The 25787-nt window shown below is 38.0% G+C and overlaps 1 protein-coding gene across 1 annotated transcript; it reads right to left on the bottom strand.

Annotated features, from left to right (window-relative positions):
• Positions 1-265: 265 nt before the first annotated feature.
• Positions 266-25787, bottom strand: Slc5a7 (solute carrier family 5 member 7). Its single transcript, XM_042695523.1, has 8 exons — positions 25610-25787; positions 21250-21363; positions 20410-20565; positions 14572-14720; positions 11203-11346; positions 6181-6334; positions 2373-2590; positions 266-895 (listed from the first exon to the last, which is right to left on the bottom strand). Exons 1-8 carry the CDS (start codon positions 25785-25787, stop codon positions 266-268), a joined length of 1743 nt encoding a protein of 580 aa, XP_042551457.1.

The raw sequence follows: 25787 nt of genomic DNA, 5'->3' as shown, positions 1-25787 counted from the left end.
CAATTATCTAGCATTAAAATAAAAAAGCTATGAGTGAGGAATTAACTTGTTGCTTTCAAAGCTGCTTTCTTGTCATTTGGCTTCCTTGTACAATTGCACGTGATCTTTCCTGAACTTTTCCTCTAGGATTTATCTTTATTCTCTGCAGGATTTTTGTCTGAATGTAGCTTCTATTTTTAAAATTGGTGGGTTAATATGCTGCACACACCATCTTTCCGTGACTATCCTATGATATGGGGAAAGCAGCATTTTGTTTAAATAAAGGTCATTGTAAATTATCTTCTGTCCCAGACCCTTCAGGACTGGAGTCCACGTCAAGCAGGGCCTCTTTATTGGTGAAAGTTGAGCTGAGGGTTAGGCTCTGTCGAGGCTTCACAGGTGCAAGTTCATCTAACTTAATATTTTCATTTCTGACCAGAATCGTCTTATCCATGTTTTCTTCACTGTGTCTTGCAACAACAGCATCAAATACATCTAATTTGGGTGGTAAGGTTCCACTTTCAAACAGGTATTTGGCTAGATAAGAGACACCAATGTTGACTAAGAATGAGGTAGCCATGGCGAGTGTTTTAAATGGGAACCGCTGGTTATAGATACCATTCTTATCAGGGTAATAACCTGGGTAGAAGATCAAAGGTTGTAGGTACAGGTATGGCTCCCCTCCAGTTATCCTCAAGAAAAGCCCAGAAACATAACCGGCTGCAGCCCCATATGTGTTGGTGCCCTTGACGAAGAGCACACACAGCAGCTGGGGGAAGATGATGATGTAGACCAGGTCAGAACTGAGGTACCAGAGCCCATACACCGTCTTGGTCAGCAAGGCCATGGCTGTTGCAGAAGCTCCAAACACAAACACGGTGATTCGCATGACCCATACGATTTCTTTGTCTGATGCCTGTAAAGACACAGACATAGAGTCAACTTTGTACCCAATGTATGTATTCATGTAGGGGAAGGGAAGAATACATTTCTGTACTTGGAAATTGGTCTAAAGAAGTACCTGGGTCAAATGGCTCAGTCTGTGAGCCAGCCTAACTGAAACCTGAAACACTGAAATAAACAATCTGGGTGGCTTCTCCTACTCCTGCTCTGTGGTCATTTTGGTGGGTATCTGTTTCTGTATGCATGAAGCTAGGCCATGGGAATCTTCCCTTTGAAAGTATAGGGGTTGAGAGAGGATGAGTGAACAAGGTAGCATCCAAAGCTAATGAGACAAAGGTAGGAGTCCCTTGAGGGAATCATTCTGTGCCTGAGAAAGCTCAGAGCTCCTTACTGCATCCTTCATAGGCATGCTAGCATCTTTAGGGCTAACCACTGTCTGGTGCCATAGAGAGGCTTTTCCAGTGTATAGTTGTGGTTGTGGTGATTTAGGAGATTGAGAGAGGCCAAGCTCTAGTCAGGGAAGAAAGACTCACAGTCTTCCAAGAACCATAGTATCAAGTGGTTCTGCAACTGCTTGATTCAGGAAGGAGAATTTAACAAGAAGGAATATCTTGTCATAAAGGTGAACTTGAGAGTTTGAATGAAGAGTATTCTAGATTCCATAAAAGTATGTGTGAAAATTTACCATGCTGTGTCTCTGCCAGACTCCTCCCTCTCCTAATATGTGTAATCAGACTAAGCATTTTCCTGCACAGTTTAAGTTACACTACTCTGTTATCAGAAAAAGAAGTTTACAACAACATGACTGACTTCTAGGGAAACAGTAATATGTTCCCTTTAGTATTAACACATATGATACCATGTATTGGTAATACCCATTTATAGCATAAGCGGGTTGTATGCAAATGTAGTGTCAGATTTTAATATAACCTATTAAAACATACATATAGATTGAGCATCACTTAATAAATTTCTTGGGAACCAAAGTGATTTGAATTTCTTTCTTTCTTTCTCTTTCTTTCTTTCTTTCTTTCTTTCTTTCTTTCTTTCTTTCTTTCTTTCTTTCTTTCTTTCTTTTTCTTTCTCTTTCTTTCTTTTGTTCTTTCTGTATAGTAACATATGCATAGTGAGCTGTCTTGAGAGTGAGATAAAAATTTAAAAATTTACATTTCACATACACTTGATGCACATAGCCCCAACATAATCTTATACACCATTTTGAATAACTTCATGCATAAAGTGAATTTTCACAACGTGGAATTTCCCATTTCTGGCATCATAGCAATGCTCATAAGATTTCTGGATTTTGTAGCATGTCAAATTTCATATTTTCAAATTTGAGGTGTCTAACAGCACTAATTTGAAATACTGCATATGATATATAAAATGAATAATATGAATACAAGAAATAATATGTGCACAATAAATATGATGATCGTAGTAATACAACAACAAAACCAGTAGATGACAAAGTGAAAAACAGGTCTTACATTTTGTCTGAAGGAAAGCTGGTAGATATTCCGAGCAAACATTGAACTTGCTGACAGGATGGAAGAGTCAGCTGATGACATAACAGCAGCAGAAACAGCGCCAAGGCCAAAGAAGGAAATATACACAGGGCACAGGTATTGAAGCACAATTGGGAGAATCATGTCAGCTTCTTCATTGGTCTTGGGATCTGGAAACCCATAGGTAGTCTGGTTCCAGTCTGTCGAGTAGGAAAAAACAGCCATAGAAACAACTTAAAAAAATCAATGTGGGGGTTGTATCCTTAACCAGGTAGTTTTGAAAACAACTCAGAATCACATTTGCAAATCTACTCTGGTGGGCAGCCCTTGTGCGGGGCGTTTGAAGGTGTCTGACTCATCCCAGCTTCTATGGGAGTTTGGGATCTTCTGCCTGGAGCCATTGCTGAGACATACCCTCCTTTTCTGCAGTAGTAGAATTGCCTTATGTAGTAAATGCTCTTAAACTGAATCACAGAGTTTTCTTTCCATCACTTAGGGCCAAAAGGACATCATAGTCCCTTCCGCAATGCCTAGTGATCTGTGTATGCAGGGATAGAAAGCATGGTGGCTCTTCTCACCAGTTCACTTTCTGATTTTAAATGTGGTTTTGGAGCTGCATCTCCATAATTTTCTCCTCACTAACTTCCGTCACGCGATGTTAAGCTATGTTAAGAACAGTCCCTTTTATTGAATAATGTGCACGTTCATGAAGCTGAGGTTTTTCAAGCTGAGGATAGTAAGGAGACTTAAAACATGAATGTGTCTTTCATATTCACCTTTTGTGCTGTTTAGTTATAGCCTACATTGAGGAATACAAGGAACTTGTAATATACATTTTTGTTTTTGTTTGCTAATCTTCCTTAACGTTATCATGATAAGACCAAGCATAGGTGATTTCCTTTGGATTCTACAGTTTGATCTTCTGTAACTTCCCATTACAACTAGCATTAAAGCCAGGCTTGGATGATGCCAATTCTAAAACCATAAATGAAAACTTATGATGTTTTTGCCAGTCTGATGTTCTAATACACACACACACACACACACACACACACACACACACCGAATATATATGTATATGTACTCATATAAAGTATGAGTCTTCTGCTTTTGAAATAAATACTATATTTTTTTTCTCCAAAAGTAGACACTGCATACAACCTCTATCAGTCCTCTTTTAATTTTTTTAATCATAGAAAAATCCTTTCGGTGGTGTCAAGGTTTGAACTCAAGATCTTGAGCTTGGGCCAGCACTCTACCACTTGAACCATGCTTCCTTGCCATTTTACCAGCTATTTTGGAGTCTTGTAAACTTTGCTATTTAGACTATCTTTGAACCTCAACCATCTGCTCTTATTCTGTGAAGTAACTAGAAGTATAGGCATGAACCACTTGTACAACACTGTTGGTTTATCGTGTGTGTGTGTGTGTGTGTGTGTGTGTGCACATGCATGTGTGTAACAGTACTGGGCTTAAATTCAGAGCTTAAGGTTCTTGCTTGTCTTTTTTAGCTCATGACTGAAACTTTATCACTAGAGCCATATCTCTTGTCTGTATCTGTTTATCTTTTAAGTGTTTTATTCATATCATGGATGAATAAATGGAAAGCTGCTTTTAAGAACTAATAGATCCAAAAAAATCTCCATATATACATCATTTTTATAAAACACAATGGGATGGAGGGTGGACTTTTCCTGACCTATTCAAATTATCTGTACCTAGAGAACTCCTTTGAGTTTAGCTTAATATAATACAGTTCCATTAAATGCTCTTAAAAGTAGTTTTATGTTAACATTTTAAAATGTTTGTAAGGGGGTAGAGATGTGTGTGGCTCAAGTGGTAGAGTGCCTGAATTCAAATCTCAGTACCACAAAGTAATAAGTATGTCTCCAAAGTAGAGAAAATGCTCTACCTGCTGCAAATCTCAATAGCTCACATTATGGTCATTATGGCATGAAGTTTAGGACTCCCTCAATTTATTGAAATTCTAATTTTCAAGTTGATGATACATGTTTATCTTAACATATACTTATTGACTGATTCCTCTAAGGGAGGAACCCCTCTTAATAAACTAATTATTGAAAGTACAAAGCTGGAATATCAGGTTTAAGTGTGGTCCATAGCGGGTCCTGACGGCAGCAAGCACATATCTCTTGAGCTAATGGCTCTTAGATTTGGCTTTCTCTCATCTCTCACTATCTGGCTCTGTCTTTTTTGTTTTTCATTGGCAGGACTGGGGTTTGAACACAAGGCTTTTATTTATTTTTTGGAGGAGTTCATTCTTTATTATATATTTTTTATTGAAAAGATGCTGAACAGAGGGGTTACACTTAAATGAGTAAGGTAATGAGTACATTTCCTCCCTCCTTCCCACCTAAATTGTAAAGTTTGTTTTCAACGTAGTGAACACAGGGCTTTTAAATCGCTGGCCTGTCCCTTTAGTCATACTCCCAGGCTACCAGGCTGTCTTTCTTTGTTTCTTTTTTTTTTAAATAAGTTTTTTATTGTGAAAATACTGTACAGAGGGGTTACAGTTACATGAGCAAGGTAACGAGTACATTTCTTAGCCAGCATTGTTGACTCCTCCTTTGTTTTTCCCCTACCATCCCTTCCCTCCCACTTCCTCTACTATACCTCCTGTCCCCCCTACATCCCCACTCCTGCCTAAATTGTAAAGTTTGTTTTTCAACATAGCATCTTATACATGTCATTGTTGCAATGGGTCAACTTGTATCTTATTTAGACAATTCGTTTTTTCTCTTCCCCTTCCCTAAATTATACCAACATCAAATACAATGAAAACAGGGGTTATACCATGGGGGAGGGACATACAAAGCAACAAAAGAATCACATGGTATCTTATAAATACGTTAGAAACAATAGCAAGAAAGAAAAAAAAAACGTTTTCCTATCTTGGGGTTCATTTCTTGGCCTGGGGCTTGAACTCAGGGTCTAGGTGCTATCCCTGAGCTTTTTTCGCTCAAGGCTGGAACTCTACCACTTTGAGTCTCAGCTCCACTTTAAGCATTTTGGTGGTTAATTGGAGATAAGAGTCTCATAGACTTTACTGCCTGGATTAGTTTTGAACTTTAATATTCAGATCTCAGCCTCTTGAGTAGGTAGAGTAATAGGTGTTAGCCACTGATGCTTGGCCTGAACATCTATCTTTAATTATTAAAATAAACTCGCTGTAGAGTGGGAAGAAGTGAGTATTTTTAATAGCCAGTTGATGTCAGTGGGACACATGGTTATGAAACACTGTGGATAGCTCACATGAAAACAGTTGTATGCCAGGCACCAGTGGCTCAGGCCTGTAATCCTAGCTACTCAGGAGGCTGAGATCCAAGGATCTTGGTTCAAAGCCAGCCCGGGCAGGAAAGTCTGTGAGACTCTTATCTCCAATAAACCACTAGAAAACCTGAAGTGGCACTGTGGCTCAAGTAGTAGAGTGCTCACCTTGAGCTGACAAGCACAGGGACAGGGCCCAAGCCCAGAGTTCAAACCTCATGACTGACCAAAAAAAAAAGAAAAAAGAAAACAGTTGTGATTATTCCAGAGTTGAAGAGGATGTGCTCACAAATGTCTTCTACTTGAATGAGCAATCAAAAGCTGTGGATACCACTGAACTATAATATGATTGGCAAATGCTAAAACAAAGGCATAGATGGAAGCATGAATGAGGAAGAATTAACCCTGTGGAGGTTCAGAGAGAAGTGTGACTGGGAGGGCACCTGATTGGGGGTGGGGCTGGCTAACAAACCAGCCACTTGGTAAATATATATAGGTTTACCTGTTGATGCTCCAATGGCTCCAATGAGTATGGCTGGAAGAGCCATCACTAGGCACCCGAAGGCCGCCAGAAAGGACAGCACCTGAGCATAGGTGGCTGAGGATGAAGACAGAACTCTCTGGAAGTAGGCTTGCCATGGGATTCCACCCAGCATCTGCAGAAGAACCCAGGGATGCAGAGTGAATTGAAGGGAATTAATGTCTATTGTATTATTTTAAGAAAGACATTCATAATAATTTATAACAGTCATAGAACAGGGCTGTGAACAGAAAATGCTTTGCAAGCCATAGATTTTGCTGTGATCTGAAGTTTTGTCTTTCTCCCGCATTTGTCTGTTTCATTTTTTTTTGTGAACTCAGGGCTTGGGCATTGTCCCTGAGCTTCTTTTGCTCAAGGATAGCACTCTACCACTTGAGCCACAGTACCACTTCTGACTTTTTCTCTTTATGTGGTACTGAGGAATTGAACCCAGTGCTAAGAAAGCACTCTACCACTAAGGCACATTCCCAGCCCTTGTCTGTTGAAAATTTGAATTAGTTACTACATACGGGCCTTTAGGAGATGATTCCATTTTGAGGGATGAAACCCTCAAGAATGCTAATAGTGCCCTTATATAAGAGACCCAAGGGAAGTTGCTTCCACCTTCTACCACAGCACAAAGGTTCCTTGTGTGAAGGATTGGTCCTTCTCAGACATTTCATCTGTGAGTGCTTTGATCTTGGACTTCCAGCCTCCGGACTATGAAAAATAAATTCCTATAGTTTATAAGTTATCCAGTCAAAGACAAAGTGTTACATCCTGAGCAGACAAAGATAATACTATTGCCATGATTCTGATTACAGTTTCCTCAAATTGTGTTTCTTTTCAATTACAGAGGACAATCTTGACTTTTCCTTAATTTACCTACTTGAATCTGTATTGAAATTACCTAGAAGTCTTCATTTTGTTCTTATCTAGAAGTTCCAACTATCATAAAGGATTTTCAGAAAAGAATTGAGATACTGAACTTGGAGCTATGAAGTGAAATGTAACCAGACTCTAATAATAGACTCTAATAATATAGAGGGTGATGTAATGATTTTAAGGGCACAAGGCATGCTTCTTAATCTGGAACATGCACTTCTTTGTGAGAATCAATGCCTTATGGTGTTTACTAAAGGTGTATGTACAAGGCACGAGAGAGAATACAGTGGGCGGTCAAAGGGATTACCAGAAGTTCTATTTATACTAATTTAATACTGATATCCTAATGCTATGTGACATTAAAATTACATTACATATCATATGCTAGTACAGTGTATGCAAGCAGTTAAAAATGTATATAACTACACTGGAATTATGATTAACACACTAATTGCTAACATAAAATGAAAAAAAATGAATACCACTAACTGTTACTTGAAAGGTGTCCAAGGCAGTCAATAGGAGGGGCAGATAGATGAAAAGAGAGAGAGGAGGGAGGAAAATGCAATCATAATATTCAATGTATATACTAGGAAATTAAGAAAACTGAGCGAAGAAGTTTGGTTGGGAAGGATGAGAGAGAATGATGACATGAATCAAGCACGATGAATCAAGATGCATTGTATGAATAAATTGCTTTGTTGAGTTGTAACCCCTTTGTACAACCACTTAAAATTAAAAAAAAACAAAAATGGAGACATTGAACATTTAATTGGATTGCAGAGGAACAAAAAATTGAGAAATAAAGATTTGGAGTGAAAGAAGAGATGGCAAAAGAGGTGGTACAGAAACAAACAGCTTCATGATAAGGAGGAATACCTACAGAAATGACCTCCAAACCTGTCCTTAGGCACTGAGAGGACACCCAGATGGGGAGATGTAGAGAAAACACAGTTGCTGGGAGAGAAACTATGAAGACCTAAGAAAAGGAACACAATAACCAGGGAGCCGTAGGACCATTGCCCCTGCCTATGACCAGAGTCAGGATGGATAGCCGTGACGGGAGAGGAGGCTGAGGATTTCTGTGCTCTGGGTTATTGCTACTCCTTTGATTGACAGAGAGATGCTATCCAACAAATACTTGTTATATAAATTAGTGGACGGATGGAGGAGATTGCTGTGTAACCATGTTCTGAGGTTTCTTTGTCTTTCCTATTGAGCTCTAAATTCTGGGATGTCGAATGTATTTATTATTATTTTAACTGTATGAAGCAAAAAACATGACAATGAATTCAGAATAATAATCCTTCTATAAAAGCAACATATATTCAAAAGCAAAAAATAGTTAAAAGACATTCTAAAATTCATAATTCAACTACTCAAGTATATATGAATTTTTTAATTATGGTGTGTGTGTGTGTGAGTGTGTGTGTGGTGTGTGTGGTGTACCAGTCCTGGAGTTTGAACTCAGGGTCTAGATGCTGTCCTTGAGATTTTTTTGCTCAAGGCTTGTGCTCTACCACTTGTGCCAGTTTCAGCTTCTGAATGGCTAATTGGAGATAAGAGTCTCAAGGACTGTCCTGCCCAGGATGGCTTTGAATGGAGAACCTCAGATCTCAGTCTCTTAGGTGCCTGGGATTATAGGCATGACCCATGGGCTCCTGGCTCAATTGTATAGTCTTTCTAAAATTTTTCTTTCATTTTCCACCTTTATTTATATATCACTAACATCTTCCATGAACCATTGCATTGTACTTTACATGCCAATCACTCTGGACATTTAGGTCATTTGATGTTTTCAAGTAAGGTACAAGTTGACCTCTGTTTATGAACAGACTGAATGTGCTGCTCCTATGTCTTCACTCCCAAACTTCACATGTTGAAAACCTGAATCCAATGTGATAGGGTTAGAGTTTCAGCCTTTTGAAAGATTATGGCAATGTGTGTGGCTCTCAGGAATGGAACTAGTGTCCTTTATGAAGAGTCCAGGAAGTTTCCTTGCCCTGTTTTCACCTCTTACAGACACAGTGAGAACCGAGCAGTCTGTACGCTGAATAAGGTTTTCACAAGAACCCAGACCACTGGTGCTGTGAATCTTGGACTTTCAGCTCCTAGAACTGTGAGGAATTAACTTCTGTTCATGGTACATGGCTGCAGCAGCTCTATGAGTTAAGGCTGGTGGGAATTTGGGGACTGATCTTGGAGGAGTGACAGGTGGGCAGGCTCCCAGCTGGGAGGCCAGAGAGAGGCCATCATAATAGAGCAGGTGAAGGGAGCCAGAAACCTAATACAGAGCTAATGCAGGAAAAGTGGGGCTGGAAAGGACTTTGACAGTATCATTAGAAGGACTTGATGACAATCACTTTCATGTAGGGATTCACCCATGACATCTGGAAGATCAAAGACCACTGGTGAAGCATTTCAAGATGTTCTTTCTCAAATGTAAAAAAGAAAAAAGAAAAAGAAATATACTCCCTACCTTACATATGTAACTGTAAGCCTTCTGTATATCACCTTGGCAATAAAGTTAAATGAAAACAATTTTTCCTTCTTTTTTTTGTCACACTCAGATTTGAATTCAAGGTTTTCACTTGTTGTCAGGCACTCTACCACTTCAGCCATACTTTTCAGAGGTCTCTTCCTTGATTATTTTTGAGATAAGTATTTGCTTTTTACCCAGGTTGGCCTGAAATCGAGATTATCCTGATCTTAGCCTCCTGCATAGCTGGGATAATAGGTGTACATCACCATACCTAGCTGTTGGCTGTAATGACATAGCTTGAACTTTTTTGCCTGAGCTGGCATTGAACTATGATCCTCCTGATCTCTGCTTCCCAAGTAGCTAGGATTATAAGTGTGAGCCACCAGTGCCTGCCTGGTTCAGGACTTAATAACACAATTTGTTCATTCATTCAACATCTGGTATTTCATTTCAATGTGTCTCACATTTGGAATCATGAATGACTTAGAGCTAGGAGGCATTCAACACTGCATTTACTTAATTTAAGGAGTAGTCTGAGGATTTAAGTGTGGTATAGGGGAAAGAGCAGTGAGGTCTTGATATTCTGCTTTGACTCTCAGTTTGGGCAATGCTGTGATTGTCAACAAACTTCCTACCTTTTTGTATCATCTCCCTGTCATTATCTGCATGAAATCATAAGCACACTTGCTATTGTGTATTACTGTGTACAAACAGTATTGAACCCCTTATGCCTAGGGAAAAATCACAATTGGAAATTACTTAGAAGAAGGAAACCAAAGGATTTCTCAATAATCCTCAGGAAGAGAAACTCTATAATGGACTAGACTATTAGAAACATCTGCCCCCTCCCAATTTCCTGCTTCCTTACTAGCAAATTACTTTGCAAGAAACACACACACACACACACACACACACACACACACACACACAGCCTTTTCATTTTGATATTAGAAGTAAGCTATTTCTTATGTTGAAATCAAACACAGTATGCTATTGTCATGCATAACTTCTCTAATTAGCAAAATCACAAATCTGTTAGGTTCTTTCTTGTTTTCCCCTCTTCCTCAAAGTGTGGTCTGCTATGGTTTCCCCTAGGCCTTGCCCTCCCTGCCAACACCTTTACCTCAAGATGCGGCATGCTTTCAAACAGTCTCTCTCCCAAGGGCTTCTGTCTTGGAATGTATTTCCTGAGTAGCCCCCCCTGCCCCAACTTACCTCATGCACCTAGGGCTCCAGCACCACTGAAGCACTTACTCTGACATTCAAGACTGAATGAGTTACTTATTTCAGCCAATTATCTTTCAATGCCTTGACCCAAAGCATAATAGAAATCTTTAGCTGATTGGCTTGCTTCTGCTGGTGGAGGTTCCTGGGTAGGCATGGATTCCTCAAGGTGTGTAATTACCTCACAACAGAGACATGGACACACCACCCCTAACAGCACAGTGCTGCTCCTTTCTGACCTCCTTTGCCACTGTTAGCCACATAATCAGCATGTGGCTCCAGTAGAGAGGAGTCAATTTAGAAATAGCCATAAGGCACAAAACAAAATTTAAAGTATAAATATGAAAGCCTTGGCAATGTCTTTGAGTTTAGGAACAATAAGATTGCACAGCTCAGGTCAGAGAATCACTTACCAACAACAGAAAACTATCAAGCCAAGTGTAGACTTCATAGGATTCAATGGTCCCCAGCCAGGGCTCCTGGTATTTGGCATGCACTGCGGTGAACCCAATGTCGCTGACGGCAGGGTGTGACAGTGCAAAAGGGACACTGATCCACTGGAATGAAGAGTGACATTGCAGGCTTAGGCTATGATCTAGTGTAGGCAAAATTTATATACTGGGTTTATTTTCTCATAGATAGTATAGCTAAGTAGCTCCTCCTACTCATGCAGAATAAGGACTAATGTCATAGTTTCTGAGCACACTATGAAGTGTTAATTTGGGGGGGTTGGTTATGGGTCCTAAGCACTGACCTTCAGCTCTTCAGCTTAAGGCTAGCGTTCTACACTTGAGCCACAGCACCACTTCTGGCCATTTCTGCTTATGTAGTGCTGAGGGATTGAACCCAGGGCCTCATGCATGCAAGGCAAACACTCTATCACTGAGCCACCTTCCCAGTCCCTGAAGTGTTGATTTAAAAAGTTAAAACAACACTTGTCTATTTCTGTGCTTGATTATATTGTATCATAAGAGAAATCATTAGAAATCTTGGGGAAGAAAACATTCATTTGGCACACACACATTTTTGTGTCTTCTCTGTTAAGGAATTAATGTGACAAGGAAAGAAAAATGTATAAATCTGAATCAAGTCTTCAAGGATGGCCCATTACTTGTAGGTACAAGAGGAACCGAAGGTTTGTGGTCTGGACAAACAGGATGGCACCGTGGTGAACTCATATTAAGATGAAAACCCTGTAAGGTCGGAGATGCATTGAATCCACTTAACCTACCAAAGTTAAAGCTTAGCACCAGAACATGCTGTAGAGTATGGGTAGTTTCTGTACATGGGGATGTCTGGGAGCTGTATCTTGCTGCATTTGCTGGGCTTAAAAGAGTATCATACTGTATTTTGCAAGTCTAGGAAAAGACTCAAAGTTACAATTCAAAATATGATTTCCACAGAATGCATTTGGTTTTGCATCACTATAAAAAAGTGGTCATTTGAACTATTGAAAGTTGAGGACCATCTGTACATGAGTGTACAAATTGTGTAATATGTGTGCATAAGCCCACATCTGTTGAGTGACAGGTTCTGCTGGCATGGGCTTGGGAAAATTGGATAGGTGAAGACAAGTGAGTTAAGAGAATTTTGAGTTGTAGGCTAAATAGAGTTGATTTGATGTTTTGTTTTATAGGAGTTTAAAAAGACTTCAGTGAAATGTTTTAACTTTAGTGTCACAGATAGGAACAGCAGGTTTAGAAGAGTAGAGGACAGTCAGAGGGCCGGAGATGATCTTGATGCTGTCTGACAAAGACCTGGTGTCTAGCGTTGACAAGGGGAATGGAATGATGCTGTAACTGAAGAGATAAGTCAACAGCTTTTTAGTTATGGTAGAGATGAGAGACCAGAGGCAGAGAGGAAAAGCTAAGAGAACTTCAAGTTTTCCTCTCTGGAGCTCCAAGGGTGATGATAAAATTTACAGAAATAGAGAATTTGAGATGAGCTGGTTTAATGTACAGTTTGATTTAATTAACTATGTATGCATGTACAGCAATTAAAGCTTGAAAACAAACATATTTAGTCAGTCAGTTCAACAGTGCTTTTCACTAATGCACATTACTTCACCTTCCTTCTCAATGTGGTTACATTTTTTTTATTGTGAAAATACCATGAAGAGGGGTTATAATTATATTTTGTAGTAGAAACATATTCTATCATCTACCCATCCCCGCGTTTGCCTTGCCATCTTTACCCTTGCACACTTGATTTATGCACCTGTGTGTTTTAAGTTCTGGCTTCATGCAAAGCAATGAGACATCACATATATCATCAATGGATAGATTCATTCCCTGGGGTTGCGTTTCTTGGAATAACAAGCACATCAGTTAGGAGCACTGCCATTGCCAAACTAACCTTGCCTCTGATGTTTGGAAGAGAGATTTGTTTCTGCATCTTATTTTATTTCTGAAAATTCATGATGATGCGAAGTAAAAATCACAATTTCTGTACTGTCAACTTGATTTTGGTAATTTAAAAAATTTGCTTTTTTTTTTTTTTAAAAAAGAGCAAATTAAATATTCTCAAATTCAATTACATATGAATGAATGAAACTATAAAAATGCAAATACAATGTCCAAGAGAAGAAGTAAAAATGTGGTTTTGCTAGTATATATAAATTTATAGTTAAACTACAAACCTAATTATAGTTAGTTTCTTTTTGTTTTTTCTTTTTCTTTTTGTTGATCATGGGGCCTGAACTCTGGGCCTGGGCGCTGTCCCTTAGCTCTTCAGCTCAAGGCTGGTGCTCTACCACTTGAGCCACAGCTCCACTTCTGGCTTTTTCTGCTTATGTGGTGCTGAGGAATTGAACCCAGGGCCTCATGCACACGAGGCAAGCATTCTACCACTGAGCCACCTTCCCAGCTCCTATAGTCAGTTCTTTAAAAAATTTCCTTTAAGGTATTATTACAGATGTTAGAAAGTTAAAAGAAAGAGTAAGAGAGTCATTCTTCACATTCAGTCTCTAAGTAGCTAGTACAGAAAGTAAAAGCAAATGAAAAGCAAAAGCTTTATAATAGAAAAAAATTATTAAAAAAAACCCCAAAACAAGAAGAATCCGGGGGATTACTCTGGCCATCTTGGGAAAGTGAGTCATGGCCTGAAGTATTTACTTGCTCTGTCTGTGGCCTTTGCGTGAAAGCAGCTGACATACGTATGTATTTGCTGCAATCACTTATGTGGACCTATGATGACCACACCTCTTCCTTTTTAGTTTGCTATGTCTTTGGTGTTGGGGATTATTGTATGCAATATAATAATAATAATAATTATAATATCCTCGTTTTAAGATGTAAGACTCCAAAGATTCAACATTGACTAGATTGTGTTCAACACACCCAAAGGTGCTTTAATATTAATTATATTCATGTTTCACAATGGTATAGTAATCTACTTAATGCAATACATATGACATAATTTGATCTAGGATTTAAGAGCAAAAGATAATAAATCTTTCTAAGTCCTTACATCATTAAGTTCTTTAAGTCCCACATAATGATGGTTAATATTTGACATTTACTGTTTTTCCAGTGGGATGATTTCTATATCCTAAGCGTGATCTTATAGATATAAGGACAGATAAGAAACATGCAGAGGTAGTTACTAAGTTGTTTTTTTAAATCTAGTCAGTTTAGAGAGAAATTTAAAAATTTTAATAGCATTCACTTGCTATGATGGGAAGGACGTTTCTACTGATTTGTGCTGTTACTATTAAATGCCACATAATCTTTTACTTAAAAAAGAAAGGGAGGAGGAAAAAAATCTGTGGTGGCTTCACTTACTAGTCCTACAAAGATGCAGAAGAGCTGGACCACATCTGTGTAGGCCACAGAATAGAGACCGCCCACCAGGGTGTAGAGAGTAGCAATGAGCGCTGAGATGATGACAGATGCATGCACGTCCACGTCGATGATCACGCTGATGGTGGCCCCTAAAAGATAATAGACAAGCAAGCACTGGGATCAAAGGGCTTACCTGGGTACTGTTTCCTTGGCAGCATATACTGCACACTCAGGGACAGCAAATATGTTCTCTGTGTCATATAGGAAATGTGCTGGATGATAACTGCTAAAGTGAATTGCTATATGGAAATTTGCTTATATTAGTAAATTGAGTATATATATACTCAATTGAATATATATATATATATATATACATGTATATATATATATATATATATATTGAGTATATACATCTAGATGCATATATTCAGTTGAGTGTATATATATATATGGAATACTATCTATCTACCTATCTAAAGTGATCCATACTCTTGCTTTTGTAAAATTGGTCTTTTGCTAACAACAAACATTAGATAGATAGATTTATATGATTATAGAATAAATAGCTTGATATACTCATAAATTTAATTCAGTTTTAAGGATTTCAAAATATTTAATTACTTATAACTTAGACTTCCATAACTATATGCAACAACCCATTAGAAAGAGAAGCTTTTCTGAGAAGCATAATCACACATTTCTATATTTTACAATGAGAATTCATTTCTTACTGTAATGCGCTCCAGTCTAATAGTCAGAAGTATTAGAGCCATCCCAGACTAGATGAAAGGTATCAAAGAATTGAGACAAATTTATAGGAGAAAAATAACATAATTGGTAAACTGCATTTATCAATTTTCTTCCTCAAAATTGCAAAAGATTATTCTGTTGGTGGAATATGCTAGTTTTACTCCTAGGATGGGATCCCATCCATAAATATCGTAACTTAAGGTAAATTTCAACACCAGTATCTCAAGATTTTCTTATATTGTTTGTTGTGTTTGTTGATGTCTATATGATGTTTGTTGATATCTGAAGTTCTTAGGTTGATGCCTCATCACTCATTGCTTTACAAATCCGTTTTTCTACTTCCCTCAAAACAACATAATTTGCATTTCCTGTTATTAAAACAGCAATGATAGGTATACTAGGATGAATGCAACAAACCTTTGCTTTTTTGGTGTTATCAATAGCTACACAGTTTCCTTTTTCTGCTCCATAATTGTTATATTAATAGTGTGCCCATTGACAAGGCATGAAAGTCCATTATTTCTAAGGGAAATTCAGGATCTTTGGATTTAAGATAGATATATTTGTAGTTTGGCTATAGGAATAAAATCAGATTTTACCCTTGAACAAAAGCAAATTAAAAAGAGAAATATAATACAGTGTTGTGAAGTTCATACCTAAGAAAACTGAGTTACTGTATAGATATTTTAAACAGGTTATTTTCCTCCTGAAGTATTTCTCTTCATGTTGAAGCATTAGTGGTCATGTTTTGTTTTTATCATTTGGTGTAGTTCTCTACTTCAATTCCAACTTTGCATCCTGTGAACTATGAGTAGTTTGATTATAGAAGAAAGATCACAGGATTGAGGTTTGTGGTCCTTATACTGTTTTGTTATAGAATTCTCTCTTTTTTTCTTATCACTATTATCATTGGGTGAAATTTTCTCTAAAATATTTCCTGGATGATGACAACAACAGTAATGATCAAAACAGTTATACTTCTGGATCTGCTTGGAAGTAGCAGGCTACTAATGTAGATACAAAAATAGATCGAGTATTAGAGATAATAGAATTTTAAGTATACATTTTGTTCAAGCATTGTAAGTTGTTCTCCATGCAAACTAAGAAAATAGTCTATGATTCTCCTGTGTAGAAGGTGACACTTTACTCTTGGGTCAAAATGGCAAGCAGGCCTGGCCTGGCAGGAATAAGTTTGTGCTGGGTATTGTTCAAAATGGTTTTTGGAAGCTGCGTGGCTCAACACACTGAGGTATTGTCAGACAGATGATATAGAACTTGAGGATGATGATGGGAAAGAAGCCATCAGAAGGCTCCCTGAGGAATTCATAGGGACAGAATCCTGAAGTCAGTGAGCTGGGCCTGACCACAAACGTCAGATCCTGACTAAGTAGCAGTGGATAAACTGGGCAGAATAAATCTCACCTTGAGCTGTGTCTGAAAAAAAGCTACTGAGGAGAGAAAAGAAACGGAAGAATGGGCCGGCAAGTAACCATGCACTTGCCATGTGTGGATACAGCTGTCTTCAAACTATTTTTTTTATCAAGATAATTATTGTTGAATCTTAAAATCCAACAATTATTTGTTTTATAGACATTATTTAAAGAAATGTATATTGAGCCAGGCATTGGTAGCTCATGCCTATAATACTAGAAACTCAGGAAACTGAGATCTGAAGGATTATGGTTTGGAACCAGCCTAGGCAGAAAAGTCTACTAGCCTCCGTTTCCAAAACAATCAGCAAAAAATCAGGGCTGGAGATGTGACTCAAGTGATAGAGCACTAGCTGAGCAAGTGGTAGGTCCTGAGTTCAAACACCAGTACTAAGTAAATAAACAAATATAATCATAAAATTTCTTCTGTTTCTGTAGTGAGTTATACATTTATAGTGAAGTAAAAATTCATAAATCTCATAATTGTTTATTCTTAAGTATTTCAAATTATTTTTATAAATTACGCCCAGAAATTCTGTTTAAAGAAAATAAAATTTAAATGCCCACACTAGATTTCATGTAAGAGCAGTAATGTTTATATACATGTATTTTATGTGTTGTGTAATATGTGTATGTGCATATATGTGTATGTGTGTGTAAAGAGACAAATATACTGAAATACACACCGGCATATATACATATATGTAAGAATAACTAATTATAACCAAGTTTAGAGTTTAGCCTCTATGTTTCCTACTTGTAAAATGTTTTAGACACATTAGCAAATAAATCCTATACCTCTTTCAGGGCTCTCTTATACAAATGGATCTTTATTCAGTCAGAGTGAACATTTTGTATTGGGTTAGATATTTAGCCCACTCCTTGTGTGACTGCTTAGCAGGAAGCTTATTTTCAAAACCAAAACTTCTGTTGTTAAAACCAATGGCAAACAAATTCCCATTGCTTCTCAGCTAATGAGAGTGGGGTGGGAGGAGAGCTATAATTTTGCATGTAATTTTATTAGGATTTCAGTTGAGTAGAACGGCTACCTAGCACTAGTGGAGGAAACATTTCCCATCAACTCACTGTGACAGATTCTCTCCTTTTCTATATCCCCACTTTGTTTTCACAGTAAGAGACCAAGAAAACATTAGATTATATTTTGGGGGATATGAAATCTAATATAACTAATATCTGATATTATAGAGATCACATCAGATGATAATACCAAAGACAAATTTACGGTTTGGAATATAGGACATAGAAGAAAATGCATAACTTTACTTTTACTTTGAGCCCTTAGAGTCTACAGAAGATTTAAGCCCTGAACTTCCACTTGTTAGAAGAGATGAAAAATCTCATGTAGATGAATCCCCAAAGGGCCAAGGAGAGCCATAGCTCTCAGAGAAAGACTATGGAGCTGTGGAGCGTGCTCTGTGGACCTGCAGCAAACCCTCCACCCTCAGCCAGGGCACAGCTTTGCCTTTGATCAAGCTGGGTACTAAGCTTGAAGATCTCCCACAATCCCACTGACTCAGGGTTGATGTGTGAAGCAGAAGCACCAGGTCCTGTCAAGTGTCAGGCCAGAGAAAACTGAACCCATTGGAAAGGAGAAAGTGGGTAGCGGGATAATAAAGGGAGAGAAATCAAGACCCAAGTTAAACTCATGGACCTGTTATGAAGTTTGGTTTTATGGAAAAAAGAGACATAGATGAGATCTGAATTGAGAAGAGGAGTCTAGAAATCATGTGGAGTCCACAGGAGTTGAAGGGCAGAATGACAAGCTTGGAGATGGCCTCATTGATATCTGGATGAGGAGGCAGTGGAGTGGCCTGGCTTGTGGGAGCAGAAGCAAGGGTTAACAGGGGAAGGAAGGTGGTGATGGAGGTGAAAGTTATAGTTAAGGATGGGCTGTGGAGCTGAGCCAATCAGCATGCAAGATGAAGGTGGGTCAATGGCAGGTGAGTCTGCGCACCTTCACAGGAGAGCTTCCATCTCCCAGTTCCTCAACAGCCTAAGTATGATCAGATCATCAACTGGCTCAGGGATGAGTTGTTAAGAAGACATTGAAACTGAGGGTAAGAGGATGGGGATTCTTTCTTTCTTTTCCCATAGTTTTGTGACTACCTGCCATAGCATTTAGCTTTTATCAGTATCAGTTTATTGAAATGTCTGAAGTTACATAGTTTTGTTTATATCACTTGCTTTTTCTGTCAACAGGGTTGGTGATGTATCTGGAATATTATTTACCTTTGGGATGCAAACTTGGTTTTACATTGGTTTTCAAGGACACATATTACAAAAGGCCAATATCTCTGGACATATTAATGCTTTTTGAAATGCATACAATACTGAGAAATTTAAATAGTTTTGCACATATATACTATGTATGCGTATACATATTCAGATCTATCTATTACACACACATATGGGGGATAATTAGGGTTTAAACTCAGGACTCAAGCTTGCTTAAGTAGGTGCTCTTACTGCTGAATCATGCCTCTAGTCCTTATCTTTTGATGGTTATTTTTGAGAGAGGATCTTGCTTTATGCCTAGGATGCACCTGGGTGAGATCCACTGATGTCAGGCTTTCTGTCTTAGCTTACAGTTAGGATGGAGTTTCTGGAACCTTTCAGTCTGGTCTGATCTCAAAGTGTAATCCTTCTGATCTTATCCTCCCATGTAGCTAGGATTATAGGTAAGAAACACTTATACTTGAGTTAAATATGTTTTTGTATCAATCATTAACATCATGGTTAGAGGGAAAAACAGAGAGAGATTAAAAAGTTCTCACTTCACAGAAAATGGAAGAAATAAAAGTGTAACTCAACAGCTTAAACTTACTTAACATCACCATTCACTTCAGTTTTCAAAAAATTTGAAAAAACTGCATCAAGTAGTTATGTTTAATTACTTGTGCTTTGTTCAAAATCATGTATGAATTATAAAAGATAAAGGTAACTTATTTTTAATGCTGGTACTAGGGATTGAACTCAGGGCCTAGGAACTGTCCCTAAGCTTTTGATCAAGATTAGTGCACTATCTATGTACTTCTGGCTTTGCTTGGAGATTAGTCTAATGAACTTTCCTGCTTGGGTCAGGTTTGAAATTGGATCCTCAAGTCTGAGCCTACCGAGTTGCTAGAGTTACAGGTGTGAGCCATTGGCATCAGGCTTGAAAGCAACTCTTTATCATCATAAAGATAACTCCTGCCAGGTGCTCAGGCCTGTAATCCTAGCTACTCAGGAGGCTGAGATCTGAGGATCGCAGTTCAAAGCCAAACCTGGGCAGGAAACTCTGTGAGACTCATAATCTCCAATTAACCACCAGAAAACCAGAAGTGGCACTGTGGCTCAAGTGGTAGAGCGCTTGCCTTGAGCTGAAGAGCTGAGGGACAATGCTCAGTCCCAGAGTTCAAGCCCAATGACCAACAACAACAACAATGAAACAGATAACTCCTGGTCATCACTGTAAAAATAAAGTCCGAATTAATGCTGTATATTGCAGCTATATTGCAAGTAAATGCAGAATTTCTGTGAAGACTTAAAAATAAAAAATATGGCATGGGATATGATTTTAAGGATTTCTAGGACAGCAAGACTAAAGAATGTTAGATCGTGTATCAGGTGCTCTGGAATCTGGTGATTTGATCCTTACCTAGTGCAGAGAAAATGGCCGCAGCCCAGAACATCTCTCCCATCAGTGCAGGGATGAACAGGAGCCCACCCATGCGTTTCCCATAGATTTGCTGAAATGGGTCTAACATGGTTACATATCCCCTGGAACGCATAGGTTTGGCAAAGAAAAGACCACCTGAAAGAAATTAAGCACGTGTTTGCACAAAAATAAAAGAATCACAATATAGTAGCCTTTGCCAACCTATATCCAGTGTTGAATCAGTCTGAAATATACTTTGGATACAGTGCCAAGGAAGTATTTAGCATGTGCATATATTATACATGGGATAGCCAATGGCTACTTGGATGATGTAAATGGAGCATTTGAACTGAAGAATACAACCCAGGATGGCAATGACTAACATACTTGATATACTTCCATCTCCCACCACTACATTTAGACATTCTGAATATGCACAAGACCTAATAATAGTATTTTGAATGGAAAAGCAGAGGAATTGTTACATAACACTCTTGACTTTTTATTAGTTCAATTTACAATAAAGAAATTCAGGTACAATAGAGTTGATTCATTTTTTAAATATGCCCATACTATTTGGAGAAGAAATAAAACATAATTGTGTTGCAAAATTTATTGTTCTGATAATCAAAAGACCAAAGGAGTAAAAAAAATTCTATAATCGAGAAATCACATAATCTAAACATTGTGTTCCTCTATATGCCAATTTCTGGTAAAAAGCTTTTTAGAAATGCTGGTACCATTTTTCCCCATAATAGTTATTCACACTGCTTGACTTCTTATTCCACTTGTTCTTTATATTTCCCCAGATGAGTCACTAAAATGTCAACTTCCACTTACCTAAAACCAGACTAAGAGAATATCCAATGGGTGCCTGAGCCCAGGCTAGACCATAATCTGGTACATAAACGGCTTCAGCTGTCCCATTGATGTACCCTCCTCCGACCCAGGTGGCTGAAACACAGTGAAAACTGTCATATCCCAGACCAGACTGTCCACCTTAACTGCTAGAGGGCTGTGGCCAGTAAATACCTTCAATATGGCTAGTCCACACTTAAGTGTTCTGTGAAATAAATGTCTTCAGATAGTTACAATTTCGGTAGCACATTAGTGGAAAGAAAGAGGTCCAGAAATCAAAGCAAGCAAGCATTGGTTAAAGAAGAATGATGGACATGCTGGACATGAAAAGATTTTCTGTACTGATCATACATTGACATGAAGACATACTAAATGCATTAAGTAAATTATATTATGAACCTTAATTTCTTATTGTGCTTTCTATATTGTTATTATATCTTCAAAACAAATTTGTAGAAAATTTACCATTAAGATTATATAGCTCACCTTAAATATCTATTGGACTGGGCTGTTCTCACGGCTGTCCAGAAGCATTTAGGCATCAACTTTTTTTTCTTTTTTTTACCAATTATTATATGTTGTAAAGTCCAAGATTATATATAAAATGTGTAATGTGAATATTTCTCTTGTCAGTAACTCTATACTTTTCCCCTGTCCCCTGTACCACTGGATTATATATCTTCATTTCCGAGTCCTCTTATTTGAATCATATTGGTATTTTCATATTGATCATGACTATTTTCTGTGAGACCTGGGTATACGTGAGGGTAGGCATGTGTGTACATGTGTAAGAGTTGGTGTGTGTACATGAGTGTGTGTGTGTTTCAGAAAGATTTCCATTAACAGCCGTTTCTTAAACACTCTGAGAAATAGGATCAGGCAAATGTGATCTTGATCACAACTAAGTTATACTCAGCACCATAAATAAACTGCTAGATGGGTGGAGGGAGGAGAGATGACACATCTCTTCCAAAGCATTGTGAAATGACTTTATTTTTCTCTTCTCTCTTCTCAGGAATTCAAATACACTTAGAGCTGAAACCAGCATGGAGAAGTTAGAATGTTGTCTGCACACTCACTCATATTCTTGATCCTAATCTGTATCTTTTAATTTGGTATTGATATTTCATGAAAATAGTAAGAGTCAGATCTTCTTCAGATACATTAAATAACTGCAGCATACTAACTTTCTGGAGGGGAGTCAGGGAATCAAAGAAAGAAAGATTTGGTAACACATTTGTCACAAGAATGATTTATAAATTACCATATTGTCTCAGAAGACAATATAGTTTTTGATTCCTCATGAAAAACACAAGGTTAGAGAACATTAAGTCTTTGCAGTTTAGAGCCTTTCCAGAGGATAGTCAAAATATTTAAAATAACCCTCGTATGGAATTTATGTAATGTTATGAGGGTCACAGGCTGCTTATAATGGCTCATGCTGCTTATTGGATGTGCAATTGAATTCTCAGCTACATCATCCCATTGGGAATACAAATTAATTCCCTTAAACATCATGAGTCAAATAAATCACTGTACTGAAGACCATCTAAGATGAGTACATCTTTTGTTTTCATTCCAGAATTTAGCCTGTGTGTGTGTGTGTGTGTGTGTGTGTGTGTGTGTGTTTGCTTGTAGTAGGGCTTGAATTTAGGGCCTGGGCTCTGTGCCTTAGCTGTACCGCTCAAGGCTAGCATTTTACCACTTGAGCTACATCTTTACTTCAGGCTTTTTTGGTCGGTACTTGGAGATTAGAGTTTCAGAAACTCTTCTGCCCTGGTTATCTTCAAACAATGATCCTCAGATCTCAGCCACTTCAGTAGCTTAGGATTACAGATGTGAGCTACTGGTGCTCAGATTATTTGCCTTTTAATTTAATTTAAAATTTACTTTTTTCATCCTTTTTAATTCTGCATAACACGGACTAGAAGAAATGAATGTTTTCCAGGCTCAGAACCTGAGACTTCATCTTCCTACTGAGGTAAGTGGTGGTAGCACCTGGGCAATGTTTCCCTGCATAAAATAGATGGTTCAGTGGTATCATAAGCAAAAGGCTACTAATGATTATTTTTCATAGGGTAACTTTCCTGTCCCTTGTTCAAAAAGAAATTGGTGCCTGAATGATTGTACCTATTATATCAGAAGTGAGGACTGGGCACTTATCATGATTAAATAAAACTCTCCATCATTTATTGATCTCCTTTCTATAGTAGAATTAGTTTCTCATGCTTTGATATTTTATGTGAAATCATGAATGAGGACTCAAATTCTTTCATACAATATGCATTTTTAAAAAATCATCTTCGGAGCTGGGAAGGTGGCTCAGTGGTAGAGCGCTTGCCTTGTAAGCATGAGGCCCTGGGTTCGATTCCTCAGCACCACATAAGCAAAAAGAAAAAAGCCAGAAGTGGTGCTGTGGCTCAAGTGGTAGAGTGCTAGCCTTGAGCTGAAGAGCTGAGGGACAGCGCCCAGGCCCAGAGTTCAGGCCCCACGACCGGACCCCCACACCCCCCCCCAAAAAGAATCAACATCTTCAACTTCTGGTATTTTTAATAAATACATGCAAAATATGCAAGTGCACAAACCTGACAAGATTTTAATAATATGGTTCAGATTTTATTTTATTTTTTATTTTATTTTTACATTTTTTTATTGGTTCAGATTTTAAATGACTGATGATATCAACCCAAGGCTCTCCTGAGTTCTGATGCAAAAAATCTTTTAAAAGTTAGCCAGACCATGATGTCAGTATATAAGAAATAGAATCATTTGAGTATTTTTATATACTTCCATTATTTTTTAATTGTTGGTGGGATTGTAGTTTGAATTCAGTGCTCTGCACTTGCTAGGGCTTTACTGCTGATCCATACTCCTACACCCTATTTTTTAAATACACTTTAATAGTACATTAGATTGAAAATAAAGTCTGTGGTAAAAGAAAATTCTAAACTGTTATCTTTATAGTATCTGAAATAGAACAATAAAGTCCTAGAAGGTTATAATCATTTGCAATGAATAAAATAGTTTCCTGTGTAGCATCTCATTTATTCTTCTAAGCGATGTTTGCAACCTAAGGATCTTTGCAGAGAATCTCAGAGAGACCAGTGAGGGTTGAAGAATCCAGGACATTTCTGGATTCTTCCTCACCCTGAAGTCTTCTCACAGTACTATTAGAACAAGTATATAGACACATCTGTGGTTGGTGAAGGGTTAAGTGCAATGTGAATGTTTGAAAGGTAAAATACACAGTTATTATAGAACCTGTAGATTTCAGATGGTCAAAGTTAAGTGCTTCAGAATATGGCTACTGTCTTCACAAATTAGCTAGGTATTAATCTGATACTCATGATGAATCAGTCTTAAATAGCATTTCAAGACTGACACTGGGCATTATTTGGTTATGATTTCCAATGGGTTATTTTTCCAATGAGTGCTCAGAGTTTCTGTCAGCTTGGGTTATAGCTAAATGTTTAAATGACTCCTAAGACTGAAATGCAACATGTTATTAGGGAAAGGTGCAATCAATTGTGTTTAAGATATAATTTTAAGTATTTTTAAAAGTCAGAATTATATTCAATATCCAAGACAAATATCAGAAGAGAAATCAGCTTTGAAAGAAAAACAGAGCCAGCTCAATGCGAAGGAACTTCCAAACACAAAGATGGGTAAGGGAGGCGCTGCAGCTGGTGGTGGCTGGGAATTTCCTGTGAGGACACACCCTAACCTTCTCCCTTTTATACCAGGCTCCCTGAAACCCCACTTTTAATACTGCAAAGTTCTAACCTATGAATACTTCCTGCAGGAAATTAGTTATTCGATGAGTTTCTGAACAGGACATCTTTCAGTTTGAAATTGTATATTGATTGCCTTCAAGTTGATTTGTTTCTGCTAAAACCCATCATGAGTTAATATACTTGACATTCATCACTTAAGAGAACCCACTTCATGCATGCATGAGGGAATACTTTGGTACACACTCACATTCATTAACAGATGCATAACTTGAAAGACAAGGACCTTTTTGGCATTCTCTGCCTCTTTGTTTTTCCTGTTTCCTCCTACTAATCAGTCCTATTCTTGTTTCACTGATATTTGACCCAGTGAAAAGATCATTTTGTTCAAGTACCACAGAGTTGAAATGACTCTGTTTTCTAGTTTTAAATTAAATATAAAATTGTCCCCTTAAAAAAACTGTTTCTTAAAAATCATAACTAGTGAACACAAAGAATCACCAGAGGACAAAGAGCTATGTAGATTTTTGTCACTCTGACACACCTGCTGTAGAATCAAACCAACCAACCAAGGGGTGAACTGCAATCAAGCAGGGAGCCCCAGAACCTACCTGTCATGGTAAATCCACCAACCAGTAAACCAATGTCTCGGCCACCAACGATTATGGCTTCACTGCGCTCTTCTGCGCTACCGCTGTTTTTGGTTCTCCAGGCAGCCCAAATTCCAACCAGCAATATGAGGAGGTAGAACACGATAATAGCTATCAGTCCTTCCACGTGGAATGCCAT

This window comes from Dipodomys spectabilis, unplaced genomic scaffold (genome assembly GCF_019054845.1).
Source record: "Dipodomys spectabilis isolate Male_0828 unplaced genomic scaffold, ASM1905484v1 ptg000187l, whole genome shotgun sequence".
Classification (NCBI taxonomy): Eukaryota; Metazoa; Chordata; class Mammalia; order Rodentia; family Heteromyidae; genus Dipodomys; species Dipodomys spectabilis.
The sequence above is the reverse complement of the archived record's forward strand: the minus strand, read 5'-3'. Positions and strand labels throughout refer to the sequence as shown.

What these genes read in the sequence shown, in the direction of transcription:
- Slc5a7 (XM_042695523.1), bottom strand. Translation starts at nt 25,787, where the DNA reads ATGGCATTCCACGTGGAAGGACTGATAGCTATTATCGTGTTCTACCTC. An exon ending in TGGTGGATTTACCATGACAG is followed by an intron (nt 21,364 to 25,609) that starts GTAGGTTCTGGG and finishes ACTGTGTTTCAG; the next exon opens with CCACCTGGGTCGGAGGAGGG. An exon ending in TTCTCTTAGTCTGGTTTTAG is followed by an intron (nt 20,566 to 21,249) that starts GTAAGTGGAAGT and finishes AATTTCTTTCAG; the next exon opens with GTGGTCTTTTCTTTGCCAAA.